Genomic DNA, 15829 nt, shown 5'->3' with positions numbered 1-15829 from the left:
AGATTTTCTCCGTATTTACTAAATCATGAAATCAAATCCCGACTCAACCCCTCACCCTGCCTGTACCACAACCACTCATTATCCCTTACCAACCACCTTCCGTCTACAATCTGGATAAAGTCCCTTGGAATTAAGAAAAAAGATACGGAGAAGAGAGAAAGGAAAAGGGAAGGAAAATACTGATGCTTTTCTCAAGGCAATCGGAATAGATCAAATTTAGAATTTTAAAATTATATAAAAAGAAAACAAATTATATCCATTGGGACCAAATAAAGAGAACCAAGTGCATTTCACTCGAACTAAAGGACAAAAAATTGTTCCCACATCTTAAAAAAAAATTCTCAACTTTATTATTATCATTTTTTTAAACGCAGAAAGCTGTCATATTTTTCGAACGGGACGGAGCATCCGCTTCTATACAATTCAGAATTCAGACTTCCCAACTTGTTCTTCAATTTATTTTATAATATAATCTCAATGCTCTTCCTTTTTCTTCATTAATGGCGTACGCATTCAATTCCCTTTTTTAATAATTCCCTGAAACTCCCCTGAATTTTCCTCTGCAAAAACCTCCACGCCATTGAAGCAGACCCAATTTCTGAACTCTCTCTGTTTTCCTTCTCTTGTCAAAAATGGCTCAGCCGCCATTGAAGCAGCTCACCACCATCTGTACATCGAAGCCTGCTCCATTAACGACCTTTCTCTTCATCATCATCATCTGCCTTCTGGGTTTTTACACATTACATTTCTCGACCTCGTCGCTCTCTGCAACTTCGAGTCCGCGAAATTCCCTCCGGTTTCAGCAGCTCTTTCTTTCATCGGCTTCGAACTACACCGTCGCGTCCTATCTCCGGTCGCTCACTCTTCATCCGCACCTCGCCGGAACGGAACCCTCGTCGGAAACCGCCCGATACGTCGAGTCTCACTTCCGGGACCTTGGCCTCGAAACTCACTCAATTCAGTTCGATGCTCTGCTTTCTTACCCCAAATACGCCTCTCTTTCGGCTCGATTATCTAACGGAAGCGTTGTTAATATTCCTTCATCGGAGAATATTCAGGGCGTAGTGAAACCCTACCACGCCTATTCGCCATCCGGTGCGGCGTACGGCAGGGCGGTGTTCGTGAACTACGGCCGGGACGAGGACTACCGCGCGCTGGCGGCGATCGGCGTCGGCGTCGCCGGATGCATTGTGGTGGCGAGGAAAGGGGATTTTCCGAGGGGCGTGGTGGTGGCGAAGGCGGAGGCTAATGGGGCAAAAGGGGTTCTATTGTACGCCGAGGGGGATAGATTTAGACAGGGCTTTGAGAGAGGGACTGTGATGAGGGGAATTGGGGACCCACTCAGCCCTGGGTGGGCAGCCATTGATGGAGCTGAGAGGTTGAATTTAAACGACAGTGAAGTTTTGAAAAGGTTCCCCAAAATTCCGTCCATGCCTTTGTCTGCCGAGGCTGCTGAGATCATCCTGAGCTCACTCGACACCGCTTCCGTACCGCCGGAATGGCGAGACACGACAGCGAAGCTCCGATCGTCGTCGTCGGTGGGGCCGGGTGGTCCGACATTTCTCAACTTCACTTACCAGGTTTTTGATTCAGACTTAAGTCAATATGAAAAAGTGGTCTGTTGGGAAATTTTAACTAGTGGCTGCTGTTTTTTTGTTGAGGCCCAGATATTGAATGATCTTTGACTTTGCTGTTTTGTGGTATCTATTCTCTTGATTTGCAGATTGGTAGTTATGTGGTATGCTCAGTTAGGCCTTTTACTTTTTTTTTTTTTTTTTTGTTCTGATGAGAATGACTCTGCTTTTACGGCTGTAAAATGTTTGTCAAACTTGGATGTTTCTCTCGTTGACTTATGTTGACCATGATTGTGGGGATGTTTTTTTGCGACTGTCACAGTGTCAATGTTCTTGTCGGACTTTTGTCTTGTCTTGCTGAGTTTCACTCTCAGGACAAGAATTACATAGAAAGGGGCACCATTCGGTAGAAATTTATGCAAAAGAAAACAAACAACCTTACAACATTTATGGTGAGCTTGACATGGGTTTTGAAGGAGTAAAGCTAATTGAGAGCACTTTTAAAGAATTTGTGGTCAGTTACGTAATAAAAAATATTCTAAAAATTCTTGAATTTTTTTTAAAAATGTTATATAAAAACTGTTCCAATCAAAAGCACTATTCTCAATGACCCATTCTTCTATAGTAAATTACTAAAGAACAAGTTTCTTTCGTGAGCTGGTGGGTTTTTATGCAGATGTTAGTTGACATAACATCAGTTACAAGTAGAGAAAGTTCTCTTAAGATTGTTGTTGAGTCAGTACATGACAGAGATGGGTTGATGTTGTTTAATCAGTGGTTCTGGAGGTATTTGGTTTTCGGAAGAACGATTTGAGATGATAAGGGTCTTAAAGTTTTTGTTGGGGTTTGCATAATATTTTGGGATGCTAGATTACCAATATCGTGGCTGGTGGCTTGTGTGCGTGTGTGTGTTTTATTATTTGTTTTTTAAATATATAATTATTAAATTCTCTTATTTTGTGGGATGAACATTAGGAATTCCTAGGATTTCGAGACTAGTCATTTGAGGTGCTCTCTGTTCCAAGTTTACTTCGCTTTCCAGTTTCTTTATTTTTCTAACTCTCCATTCATCTCATTTGTAGGGGGAGAGAAAAGTATCAACAATTCGTAATGTGTTAGCTGTTATTAAGGGGTTAGAAGAGCCCGATCGTTTTGTGCTTATGGGCAATCATAGAGATGCATGGAGTTTTGGGGCTGTGGACCCAAACAGTGGAACTGCTGCATTACTCGACATTGCACGTCGATTTGCTCTTTTGAGACGGTTGGGGTGGAGCCCTCGAAGAACAATTCTTCTTTGCAGTTGGGATGCTGAAGAATTTGGTATGGTAGGTAGTACCAAATCTCCAGGCACAATTAATGATTGGTTGTTTGTGACTTAACATGCCTTTCCTGTTATTCGTTTTCCACTCTCTCTGATGAGAGCAGGAAAGGAGAAGGTGCATCAATCATCAATTTTCTCCTCTTATATATTCTTTATTTTTCTTTACAATCATGTTTTTTATGAAAAGACTCTTTCTTAAAGGTATTTTAGGTTAGTTTGGCATTTAAGGTAAAAAACTCTTTTTTCTATGTTTCAAAGGAAATGGTTGAATACTTGATAATACTGAAGATGGTTAAAAAGGTTCCTTGCAAAACTAATTTTTCTATCAAGATGTATATTCCTTGATTTTTAGTAAAGAAAAATTGGAAAGGAATTGTGCTTGAACTGCTTAAAAACAAAAAATTTGTACCCAGTGAATTATTTTTGGAATGGTTAATTTATTGTTTGATTTGCTGACTAACTAAGTTGAAATTATTGGAAAAACTCCTTTGAAGGTTCAAAGTTGATCATAGACAGAGTCAGCCCTACATTAGTGCATTTACTTGCATAGTTATTGAGAATCAAAATTGTACGACTTTTTCTCATGTAAACAAGTTATCTTGTTATGTTATGCACTGCAATTTAGCAGCGATGTGTTGGCTTGTTCATATTTTAGTTTAAAGAATGGTATTTGAAGAAGTTTGTGCTATGTTTTACCCATGGCAAGCGGCTGCACCATCCATGGTCTCCCTTAAATGTGTGAAGAATAACTGGCTCTAGCGGGTTGTCAGCCACATTTATTTTAAAGTATGAAGAAATCTAATTTAGGACTGGTTTTTGTTGTTAGACATGCATATTAGAAACGAGAATACTGATTCTGGAAGTCCTCTTATCTCAGGAGCTTATGTAATAACTTTGTACACATTGAAATTATTTATGGTCTACTTTTTGCTGCTTACAGATAGGATCTACTGAGTGGGTTGAGCAAAACATTGTGAATCTTGGAACCAAAGCTGTGGCCTACCTTAACGTAGATTGTGCAGTTCAGGGGCCAGGATTCTTTTCTGGTGCGACTCCTCAGCTTGATGATCTCCTTCTTAAGGTTACTGCACAGGTAAAGAATTAAAGAAATAAAGAAATTGTGGTTCGGTAGCATCTGAGCATCGAAGAGTGTTTCAGGAATGGAATCTTGTTGGGGAAGGCGTAACTGACATATCTGTTTAAAAGGGAAAAAAACGATGCTGAAGCCTTTTCTTTGTTGGGCCGGGGGGGGGGGGGGGGAACCCAAACCAAACTGATCAATCAACAATTTTTCAGTTTTATACTTAAGGAAATCAAACTCACTGTCCTCTGACTTGGTTCAGTCGGTTTTTTTCAAAAATATTTAAAGAACAGGGTTGCTGTAAGTCACACGTGTTTCTAAAGTCTTGAACTGATTTCAGGTCCAGGATCCCGACGTGAAAGGTGCAACAGTGTATGACACATGGACTGCCACAAATGGTTTTGGGAATGTAAGGCCACACTATCTTAATCTGTTATTAATATGAATCCTCGTACCCCCATTGGCTTTTCGTGCTGTCTTGCTTCATGCCTGTTGTATGACTGTGAAGTGATTAACTAGTCCCCACACTGACTTTTCTTCTCTACTGCATAAGGCTTCAAATAAAAGTAGAAGATATGTAACTAAACTTTTGAATTAGAGTGACTTTGATTTTCTGTCTATAGTGTCTAGCTCTGCTCTATTTCAGGTTCCAGAGGCTATCCTAATCAATTTTCTGAAACAACGCTTGGTTGATCTAGTGGTTATCAAGGCCAATGCAACCAAATGTTGTACCGTAGGGTTAGAAAATTGTACCATGAGATTGACTAAGGTGTACCATGCATCCTAGTGGGTTTGGATACTCACGGATATCAAATCTTTAATGAGCCTAGACTGTGTAGAGTTACTCAAGTGTGGCTGTGGAATGATTCCTTTTAGAATCCTTGGCCCGAGCTTACAGCAGAATTGCCCATGATCTTAGCTCAATGAAACCACTTTGAGAGATCTTTAGAGGAAGCTTGGGCGGTTGTTCAGTTTCATATTTCTCTTTGGGCCTCGGTGTCTAAAGCCTTTTGTAGTTACTCTTTAGATTTGATTTTGCTAGTGTGGAGCCTGTTCTTTTAGTTTGGCTCCTTTATTTTTGTATGGCCTTTTATTTTGTTTCATTTTTCTCAATGAAAGGTCGTTTTCTCTAAAGTTCAGTATTTTCTAAAAGAAAAAAGAAACCACTCGGTATCAGTTCGAGCTTCTGTTGTTGTTTCTGAATTACAACCTGCAGTTGGAGGACTAGTTTGTTTGTTCCTGGGTTCCCTTTATTTATTTGTTTATTTTTATTGATATCATACACATACAAAAGGAGAAAACTCCAAGCAAGAGAGAACTATGAAAAGGCCCTCCAACTCATCAAAAGTCACTTAAGCTGTAATCGGTAAAACAGGAAAAATAATTTACTTACACTTGCTAAGACTACATAAATACCACCGTTCTTGGGATTCCTCAGTACTGAATAGAGTTTTATTTAGGTATGAATAAACTCTAGGTATGAATATTACTAAATGCTGTCATGAAGAAGTTGTGAATTCTGTGTTTTCATGTACATGATTACGTAGAAGTTGTGAATTCCTTGTTGATAGTTTTGATTTCAATCCTTCTCGGCTAGTTTGCAGATTGAAAGACTTGGTGCTCTGAATTCTGATTTTGCTGCATTTGTGCAACATGCAGGAGTTCCTTCTGTTGATGTGTATTATGGAAGAGGTACTTTTCTCTGACATATATGCTAACAATTTAGGGTAAATTTGGAGATCCTGGCAAAAGAATATTTAGAATCAGAGAAATCCTTGCTAGATATGAGAATCACAATCACCAATAATGATTAGAAATGAGGATAGTCTTGTGAAATGTATAACGGTACTTGAATAGTAGTGAGAATCACAATCACCAAAAATGATTTTTCCCATGATTCTTAATGCTTTTGATATTGTCTTGAGCCGCATAGCTTTTCCCTGGTGATACAGGGCTTGGGAGTTTGGTATGGTGTACATATCCTATCGTATAGTCGTCTCGTCTGTGTTTTGTGATAAGTTTCCTTTTTCAGATTTTCCTGTCTATCATACCGCCTTTGACACCTATGATTGGATGGCAAATTATGGAGATCCATCGTTTCATCGACATGTGACTGGTTAGCTTTGTTTTAGATTGGCATTATCTTTATTTTTTAAAATTCTTTTCTTATAAGAAACTACTTCCATTAAAGAAGAGAATAGCGTTTGATCCCATGGTTTATTAATAAGGTTGAATGACTACTTTTCTATTGCCTTTTCTTGGTATAATGGTCTTCTCTCGCTTTGTTGTACCTACAGTTGGAAACATTTGGGGACTGCTAGCCCTTCGACTCGCTGATGATTTAATTCTCCCTTTCAGTTACGTCTCTTATGCGAATCAGTTACAGGTGCCATACTCCGGATATACTTTAGTTTGTTGTTCAGATTGTTTCAGAAAGTTGAGGGATTAAAATCAAAATTTCAAAAGTTTAAGTAGCTAAAATGAAAAATGAACAAAGGTTTAGGGACCGAATTTGGATTTTAACTTAAACTATATTTGAAACGTTTATGTAGGCATTGTACTTAGATTTTAGAAGCACAACATCTTGCTTCTTTTTGTAGCATAAATTGTCTATAAAATTAAAATGTTGTCAAATCCCTTCCAACACAGGCATACAAGGATACACTTAATGATTTCTTAGATGAGAGCGTATCATTGCTCCCATTATCGACAGCCATCCAAGAACTACAATCTGCTGCCCAAGAAATTGAGAACGAAGCCAAGGTAGGATCTCTAAAATTAACAGAACATGGGATGTTGCATTTAACATTAATGATGTGTATGCATATGGTCTAACAGCCACACTATATTATACAGAGGTTGAGAGAGCAAGAAACTTCTAGTGATGTGGCATTGTTGCAGAAGCGAGCATTAAACGATCGTTTGATGCTTGCCGAAAGAGGCTTCTTGGATGTAGATGGGCTCCGAGGCCGTCCTTGGTTCAAGCATCTTGTAAGTGTTTTTTTCATCATAGTACTGAAATTGATTGCAAGTGTTAACTGTTTAGCAACTGTATTACGATCAAGATCATAGACCTGAGGAGAGCTCGGTGATCTTGAGAATACTAAAGAGATTCTTTAGTTTATCTTTATGCGATGCGGAGACTTCCGCAAATTGAACCTAAAAAGGTAAGAGAATGCATCCAAATTTAAGAAATTAGTGTCTAATGGCGCATTTGATAATGATCCCGTTTCTTGTTTCTCATTTACAATTTTGAGAAACATAAGCGTTTGGTAGTTTTTGTTTTTCGTTTCTCATCTTTAAGAAACGTTTCCAAAATTGTATAGAAATTTTAGGAACAATAAGATCAAGTTTCTTGTTTTTTTTTTTCCAAAACATAGATACAAACATTATTTTATCATTCTTAGAATTATTAAATGCATAACAAATATAAAAAATATAAACATGATGTAAAATTTCTAATATTTAATTTTCATATAAAACTTTTACGTTTTCATTTAAAATCTCAGATAACAAGAAACAAGAAACAAGAAATGATTACCAAACATATTTATTAAAAAAGAAAGAACAAGAAATTGTTACCGAATGCAAATCTATTTTTCTTGATTGAAAAAGTGGAAACGAGAAACATGTAAAGGAAAGCGGTTTTCTCATCAAAGGAAATGCTTTGCTTTATCTAGTGTTATACATGTGAAAGGAATCGGTCACTGCCAATTCATCTAGGCTATTCTCTAAACATGAATCATGAAATTCTGGTAGCTGGTTGCTTCTCTTTGAAGTACTACCATCTGCAGGCAGCGAAATATTACTTCTGTGTAGATTCTGTGATAATCCTCCTTGTTGCAGGTTTACGGGCCTCCGAGCGACTATGAAAGTGCACTGGTTTACTTTCCCGGTATTGCAGATGCAGTTTCCGAATCCACGAAAATGAACCAAAGAGAAAGGCAGGCTGCAATTCAGCATGAGATCTGGAGAGTGGTTAGAGCCATTAGAAGGGCCGCTACTGCTCTTAAAGGTGATCTCTCATGAAACAAAGGAAAAGGCATCTAAAATTTTACAGCATCTGAGTTTTATACATATGGGGAATGAAAGCGATAGCAAGTACCGAACACACGCCTTTGTAAGTTGTTCCTTATCTCTCACTCGGTTTCTCATCGTCACGTTGTCATCTTCTTCTTCTGCTTTTTTCATGGGAACTGAAGATGAATAGGTTTTAAATTGTAATATATTCCCTCGAGACTTCCTTTTTCTTGTTTTTTTTGTTGAACACAAGGTATGAGGTCGTTTCCATGAATATATACCTGTTTTTTTTTGCTTTGAAAAACTTGATCCCCTGAATATACCTGTTCTTTTCACCATCTCTCAATGAAGTGTCACTGATTGAAAACGCGATCTTGTCGAAACCCGTAAATGTGTCGTCGTCTTTCTCACGGATTGCATTGGATGGAATCAAAATCATTTGTCAGATAAATGATACCCAATGAGACCCCTGAATCTATGGTCGGTCGAGCAGGAGAGGAAGTCGGTTTGGTTCAAATGTTTCGATTGTGACACTGATGGAATGCTGAGTTGGATATTTATTTAATTTTATATTATTTTTTAATATATGTGTCATTTTTTTATTATTATTTTTTTCTTTCTCTCACTCTATTCCCATCTCTAAATAATAAAAAAAATGCACATATAATATAAAATTAAATAAATATCCAACTCATCAGTATTCCATTATTGTTACTAACGGAATTTTAGTCCCATGGACATTTTAGAATTATTTTTTAAAGGTCAAGGATCAAACTGTGACTTTTTAAAACTTAGGAATCAAATAAAAACCTATCTCTAAATTCATGGATTAAAATTGTATTTTAATTAAAAGTTATAATATTTTAAGAAATTTATTGAGGGTAGTGTAATAAGAACTAAAATAGATAGATCAAGATATTGCAAAGTGCTTAATATTTGAAAATATTTAGGGTGGGTTTGGGAATGATGGTAGAAGGAAAATATTTAGGGTGTGTTTGAGAGATGGTAAAATGAGTGATTTTAGAAAAAAATATTTAAGAATAATTGATTTTCGTAAATTACTAATTATAAATGATTTTATGTTTTCCTAAAATCAATTTTTTAATATGACAAACATGATCAATTGAAAATGGAATTGGTTTTAGTAATGGTAAAAGTAATTTTCCTATATTAAAATTACTCTTGAACACACTATTTATCATATTTATAAATGTAACTTCCAGTAAATATGTATGTATGTCTCTGCATGTGTGTTTACTTTTTATTTACCATGTCCGTGTATAATGTTTTAATTTTTCTATAATTCATCAAGCTTAAAATCAAATTCCTACCACTCCCTCCTTTCCCCTCCTTTTTCTATATTTAAATACTATTTTGGATTATGTATTTTTAAAATATTTATTTATTTTAATCATTGTATTGCTGTTTTTCAAGATATCTATTTTAATTCACATAAACATCCAATTGGAATAGAGGTCAGACTCGATTTGCGAGAATAGAAAGCAAGCCTTTAAAAACTAAATCTTAACTAAAATTCGTGCCTACACGAGTTTCACGGATAAATCCATTATTTAAAGAGAAGTCGTTAATCACTAGAACAATGAGCTTGGTGGGTATACTAGTGGCAATGGACATCCTAACCGATCACGAGCGAAGACGTGTCGAAGTGAAAGCCCCTAGGATTATTGAACGTAAATATGTGCACGAGCCTATGCAAATAGGGTTAAAAACAGTAGATAGCCTAGTTCCTATAGGTCGTGGCCAATGAGAATTTATAATCGGGGACCGACAAACTAGAAAAACAGCTATAGCCATCGATACTATATTAAACTCAATAAAAATTCTTTAATACAAATTTATAGGTATATTTAAATCATTGAAGGTGTCGTGTTAAAATTATGCTCAAAAGAAATGACGCAGAAATAGAAATGAATGTTTTTAAAAGAAAGAAAAGCAAAAAAAAGTGTCGGGACAAAAGTAATATTTGAATATATCTTAAAATCGAATATTGTTTCCCGCCTTTTTATTATTCTTCCTCCTCTTCGGTCAGCTAAATGGATGAGTTAAAGGATCATCCAATTTGAATATCTGAACGAGAAACGAAATGGAGGAACTGATCTCGAACTTCAGCAAAACCCTAGCTCCATTTTGCAATCACCTCCAGAACACCTGCGATGCTCTCAAGCAGTCCGTCGATCGCCGCCCCATTCCCCTTGGTGCCCGTTCTTTCGTTATCTTCTCTTTTTTGGAATTCGAATCAGAATTAACGTACAATTACTGCTAGGAGATTGAATTTCGATGTTTTGTTTCGTTCGTAAATTTGCTATCGCCTTTTAATTTCATGGAGCGGACGACAATTTTGAGGGTGGAGATAAGTTAGGGTATTGATTTCTGTTAATTGTTGCGATTCTCTACAGATTCGGCATCATCGACCTTCATACAATCTCTCAACCGCCGCGTGTCGACTGTTGGCGTTGATCTCAACCTGCTCGAATCAATGTCCTTAGAAACAGTATCCTTCGAGGAGCTACTGGGGCACGTCAGTGAAGTTTACAAGAAGAATGAAAGCGATCTGTTGGAGCTACAAAAGCATGTAAAAGGCGTCGGATATGTTCCAGGTGAATTATAATACTGAGTTCCTGCTTTTCCTGAATGAGGAGATGGAATAACGAGTGCACTGTGCAGTGGTTCAGATTACACACGTCTTTCGTGGTTCTCTTGTTTGTAAATCTCTTTCAAAATTTCTCGTTGTGTCTCTATTTTTGGATGAAAGCGGCAGGGCATGTTCGTGCGTTTTTATCCTTTCAAGAAGAAAATTCACTTATACTTCTTTCGGAAAATCATAAAACGAAAAGGAAAAATAGCTATTGTTTCTATTTAATATGTCTGCTTGTAATCTTTTCTCCGCATTGTTCTCCCTTCTTTTGGCTTAGAATTCGAGATTGATGAAGACGACGAAATTTATAACCATGTATCGACATCTGGGTTGAATTTTGACATTTCAAGCCCCAAGGATGGATTGAGCGTACCGTCTTCTTACCAGAGATCAGTCTCCACGACAGGACTTGCCATGCATAGTTTCAGAGAAGACATACTGTATCCTCCCATCCCCCTCCCCCTCCCCTTGTTAATGGCGTTTCTTATCTTATTGGTTATTTATAAATATAGAAAAGTAAAACATGAAAACTTTGATTCATAAACCACAAATTTCAAGGTTCTTCATTTAGAGTATGAAATGCACACATTCCCGCTTTGGCTTGTTCTGTTCTTGAGTTTGCTGTCCATATGCACTTTGACCTTGGGTTGTGTAAGGCATATCAAGCGAAGTGCTTTGAAATTTGTGGTTATAAAGTCCTTTAAAAGTGGCACACTGAAGTGTAATGGCTCTTTAGGGCTTAAAATAATAGATATAAAAATACGGTATTGTGAATAATAATATCATGAAAGATTAGGACTTCTTCAAGAAATTATTTTTCCTTTTTCCTTTTAAAGTGTAAAAACAATGAAAAAGCTTATAAAATACATGACGTCGCATGTTGCTCATCTGTCAAAACAGTGGATAGGTTTAAAAAGATGGCTACCTATTAATTAACTAATTATCTTGTTGTTCTTTCATTTCCAGACTCGATGACTTACTAAGTTTACAAAATGCTGGGCTCTCGGATGTTTGTCTTGCCACTTTAGCATCCGAAGGTCAGAATACTCTACTTTCCACTTGCCTTTATATGCTATCTTCCAGAATATGTATGAGATGTAAATGTTACGGTTATCAATATTTTGAAGATGTCTGAACCTTGATTTTTTTTTTTTTCATTATCTGGAGTGTTTTATTCTTCGCTTAAAATCATTAGCATTGGCTTTCTTAATAAGTGACTTCTGCTTATTATTGCATTTATAGGCAACTCTACGTTCGATGATCCATATGGAGATTTGCATACCCCAAAAAGGTGGGTCTCAATACTCAAAATTGTATCAATTATGTAATGGCTTCAGAAGATAAATAAATTCAAATTATTTGATGACATTTTTTCCTTTTAGATTCTTAGAGAAACCACTCGACTCCAAATTTCCATGCCAAGTACAGATTGTGGGGCTGTCTGAAGGTAGAAAGTTCTTGCAGTATTAGGCTTCATTATTTGAGAACCCCATCTTTCTACCAATATCGAGATATGAAAGTTCATAATTTAAGTATTTGTTTGAGGCAGGGGAAGGTGAAGATTACCTCACATCCAAAGAAGCTATTTCACCTCTAATTAAGCTATCAAAGGACGATTTTGAAAGTCTCCCATCATATATGAAGAGCCTAGTATCATGGGAGGTACGACGCTCTTTACTTTCCATTTGATTTTATTCTTTAATGTCTGTTGAGTTTCCATTATTGATCCATCTATGTAGGTCTGTGATGGTTGATCTCTTCCTAACAAGCCGAAGAGTCCTTACTAACAAATGCATGATGAATTAGATGAAAACTGCATCGATTTTTATTGGAAACAGACAAATTTATAGGTCTTGGTAGTGATCAAAAGAAATGGGATCCCCATTTACAAAACCACTCACAGAAAACTTAACTATAAAAATAGTGAGGTAAGTGTTAGGTTTCTAAAATATACACGTATACTTAGGGGCCATTTGTCGATTTGGATGCTCGATATCTAGATGCTTGAGAATCTAAATGTTCATTGTGTTTGGGTAGTGTTTTGTAGAAAACTGTTATGGGGATAACTAGGAATATTTGGATAATTATATTCATGAGAATTCGTCACATGTGCTTCTAATTAATATGAAATCTGAGAAGTTCATACTTTTTTTCCTAGCTCTAATATACGCGGTTGGTTCCTTATTGAATCCTATGTTCGGACTTTTATTGTTCATGTACTTAGTAGCCAGGTATGTTATCCTCACAATGAATTTGTTTAGAGTCTTATTTCATCTCTAACGTAATTTCCAAAGAAGTTCTCGAGGAGGTTTTCAGCTGAAGTTTTAGGTTTTTGTTAATACAACTCGTTTTGAAAGAAGGTAACATCCATAGACACACCAAGGGTATAGCATCCAAGTCTTTTCTGATTTGAGGCATATCCTAGAAAGACGCATTTAATAGCCTTAGGTCAAGTTTACTTCGATTGGGAAATGGGTTTTGAACAAAAGCCATACAACTCAAAAGATATCTTAGGATTTAGGAGGTAATGTTGAAAACAATCTCGGTAATGGGGTAAAGGTAATAGTCAAGAAGGCTCTGTATGGGAGTTCTAATCTCGAGATAACATTTTGCTAAATAAATAAGTGGTAGTGACGATAGCTTCACCTAAAAACATTCAGGTTGTTAGTGGTGATCGTAAGAGATTTAGCTGTGGAGAAGATGTTTTTTTTTTCTTTCAGCAATTCTACTTTGTTGGGGAGTGTCTTTGTGAGAACTTTGGTGTACAATCCCATTTGCTCTTTGCCAGTCACCTAGCATGGTTTTAAAGAATTCTCCACAATTGTCAGTGTGAAGAATTTGAATGTGAACATGTCGTGATCCCATAAACCTCCAAAAGCCCTCAACTAAAATTACACCCATCATATTTGCATGATATCTTTTACGATCAACCTAATGCAAAATTGTCATTTGTATTTGCAAAATTTTACATCTTTGGAATTCAATTTGTCCAGGACCTCATCGTGGCCGTTGAGAAGATCAATTCATGTCTGGAAATGAAAGCCAAGGGAAAAAACTATATCCTTCAAGACGAAATTTCATCTATGGACCTTGGTGATGTTCATGGACTAATTTAATTATATGTCCTTTTTTTTCCTGCCCAAGAAGACTTTTTTTTTAATTTTTTTTTTTTTAATTTTACTCACCCTTTCGTGCATTAGTAGAACAGTAGCACTCTACCAGCCAGGGAGAGAATGTTGTCTTCGTCCACTTTATTTTACATATTTCTGTCAAAACTAATGTTTTTGGACCAAAAAACAAAAAAGCCACACTGTTGCACGTCTGCTTGCTACGATTGGCAATACTATGAACTTCTTTGCTGGTGTTTTACATTTGATTCTTCCTTTCTCACCATATTCTCCATAGCCATGCACCAATATAGACTTGACATGCCATTTCCACGCTATGTCATCTTGATCAAAATTGAATTTATATCCCATTTGACATTTAGCGGTAGCGAATTAAACCACCCCAGAATTCTTGACTATTATTAACAAGCAGATTTTGTGGTGCTCTCTTATTTTTTTAAGGTCCCAAGGCGAGATCATTTCTGCTTATATTCGTGCGAATGAAGCGGGTTGCTGTCGAGACGGTTGATGGTCAGATATCCTACAGAGTCCTATAGAGACTGAGATATGCCTCAAAATTCATAAGATGCCCCACAGGTTTGTACGCCAAATTTATGCCTTTGTATTGCACTGGACCTTTTTTTCTTTACTTGAGGATCGAATGCAAAGTTTTTATGTAACCTTTACCTTTGGAAGTTAGATCCATTGATCATTTGCAGCGGTTTGCAAAGAATTTGGATATTAAATCTGTCTGTATTTGAAATAGTTTAGTCTTCGAAATATTGTTTGTTACACGATGATCAGGGGTCTTAATTGATTATGATGATTAAGGGTTTCCTGATTGATTTTTTTTTTTCAACTACAAAAAATGAGGTAGTAGATTCAAACTCATGACCTCCTGGTCAAAGACAAATGTTAATTACCGATGAGTTAAACTCATGTTGGCTTGTCTTTTGATCAACTTTTATTAGGCATTATGTGTAATGTTAGGATGTTGGTGTTGGAGGTTGCAATACAAAAGAGTAATATGGACATTTTCTAAAATTAGTCCTGGACTGATTTATTACAAATACTAGAGGTGACTGTAAAGTAACCTGTGAATTCAAATTTGACCTATATTTGACCTGTGAATTCAAATTTCCTATTCCTACTAAAAAAAAAAAAAGCATTTCGTTTTTGCAAAAACTGTACAAGGAATCTCCCCACCAAATTTGAAATTTAAACTCAATATTTTAAGCAGATTAATTTTTTAATTTATAAATGTAACATTTATTGTTAGGAAATATCCTATACGGTAAAAAAAAATTGGGACATTTATTGTTAACAAATTTAGTCTAAACTTTTAGAGTTGACCTAATATAGGATTCTAAATCTTTAATATTTTTCCCAGTAGGTTATTGAACTGACTTTATAAATTTTGAACTTTTAATTTTGTATAAAAATAAGTTCTTGACATATTCGATATTTTGAAAGTTTAGAATTGTATTACGCCATTGACCTATTAAACGTTTATTAAAATTTAAGGATCTACAAAACACCTTTTTAAATTTCAACGATCTATTAGATGCAATCTTTAAAGTGCAAAGCTCGCCGCCTTAAATCTTTAGAGACCAAACTTGTAATTTGACCAATGCCTTATTATATTCTACCTATGTAATGGAGGCTATACGTAAGGAAATATGTAATATAGAAAGATATTTTAGTGTAGATATTTTAGTGTAGATATTTTAGTGTTTGAAATAGCACGCGTAGAGAAAAATTAGTGAAATATCCTGGATGCAATGAGGTGAGTAAGAACAAAAATTAGTATAAGGCATCCAGAAATTAGAGTAAGAAAACTTCTTTAAAATTGTTTAGAATTTAACCATTACCATTAAAAACCGATCCAAATTGATGTGACTGCCAACTAAGGCACTTTAAAATTGGTTTACCATGAGCTCTCCAATATTCTCTTCGCCCCATCCACACTGCCATCGCCAATCTCCACAAACTATTTTGAGCCTCTGACTTTTGACTCTAGAATTAATATTCTCTCTCTAACTTTTGTGGGTTGGTTTGAAATTTGAAGTT

At 36.2% G+C, this 15829-nt stretch overlaps 2 protein-coding genes across 2 annotated transcripts; both read left to right on the top strand.

The window, feature by feature from the left end:
• Positions 1-342: 342 nt before the first annotated feature.
• On the top strand, positions 343-8342 carry AMP1 (Peptidase M28 family protein). The gene is made up of 10 exons (XM_088124199.1): positions 343-1580; positions 2657-2899; positions 3836-3988; positions 4317-4385; positions 5581-5668; positions 6009-6092; positions 6274-6362; positions 6626-6739; positions 6833-6967; positions 7823-8342. Exons 1-10 carry the CDS (start codon positions 633-635, stop codon positions 8003-8005), a joined length of 2106 nt encoding a protein of 701 aa, XP_087980325.1. The 5' UTR covers positions 343-632; the 3' UTR covers positions 8006-8342.
• A 1680-nt stretch (positions 8343-10022) lies between these two features.
• LOC111019317 (uncharacterized) lies at positions 10023-14604 on the top strand. Its single transcript, XM_022295663.2, has 9 exons — positions 10023-10212; positions 10414-10614; positions 10930-11092; positions 11619-11689; positions 11895-11943; positions 12035-12099; positions 12202-12314; positions 13646-13745; positions 14222-14604. The coding sequence occupies exons 1-9, from the start codon at positions 10101-10103 to the stop codon at positions 14314-14316; spliced, it is 969 nt and encodes a 322-aa protein (XP_022151355.1). The 5' UTR covers positions 10023-10100; the 3' UTR covers positions 14317-14604.
• Positions 14605-15829: the final 1225 nt, after the last annotated feature.

Source organism: Momordica charantia (assembly GCF_013281855.1).
Source record: "Momordica charantia cultivar OHB3-1 chromosome 5 unlocalized genomic scaffold, Mcharantia_2.0 BLBB01000005.1, whole genome shotgun sequence".
Classification (NCBI taxonomy): domain Eukaryota; kingdom Viridiplantae; phylum Streptophyta; class Magnoliopsida; order Cucurbitales; family Cucurbitaceae; genus Momordica; species Momordica charantia.
This window is presented reverse-complemented; position numbering and strand designations above follow the sequence as displayed.

Excerpts from the sequence above, each read along its gene's own strand:
- AMP1 (XM_088124199.1), top strand. The coding sequence starts at position 633 with ATGGCTCAGCCGCCATTGAAGCAGCTCACCACCATCTGTACATCGAAG. Across the intron at positions 4,386-5,580 it reads CCACAAATGGTTTTGGGAAT|ATTGAAAGACTTGGTGCTCT; the intron begins GTAAGGCCACAC and ends GCTAGTTTGCAG. Across the intron at positions 6,363-6,625 it reads CTTATGCGAATCAGTTACAG|GCATACAAGGATACACTTAA; the intron begins GTGCCATACTCC and ends CTTCCAACACAG.
- LOC111019317 (XM_022295663.2), top strand. The coding sequence starts at position 10,101 with ATGGAGGAACTGATCTCGAACTTCAGCAAAACCCTAGCTCCATTTTGC. Across the intron at positions 11,690-11,894 it reads TGCCACTTTAGCATCCGAAG|GCAACTCTACGTTCGATGAT; the intron begins GTCAGAATACTC and ends TTGCATTTATAG. Across the intron at positions 12,100-12,201 it reads GATTGTGGGGCTGTCTGAAG|GGGAAGGTGAAGATTACCTC; the intron begins GTAGAAAGTTCT and ends TGTTTGAGGCAG.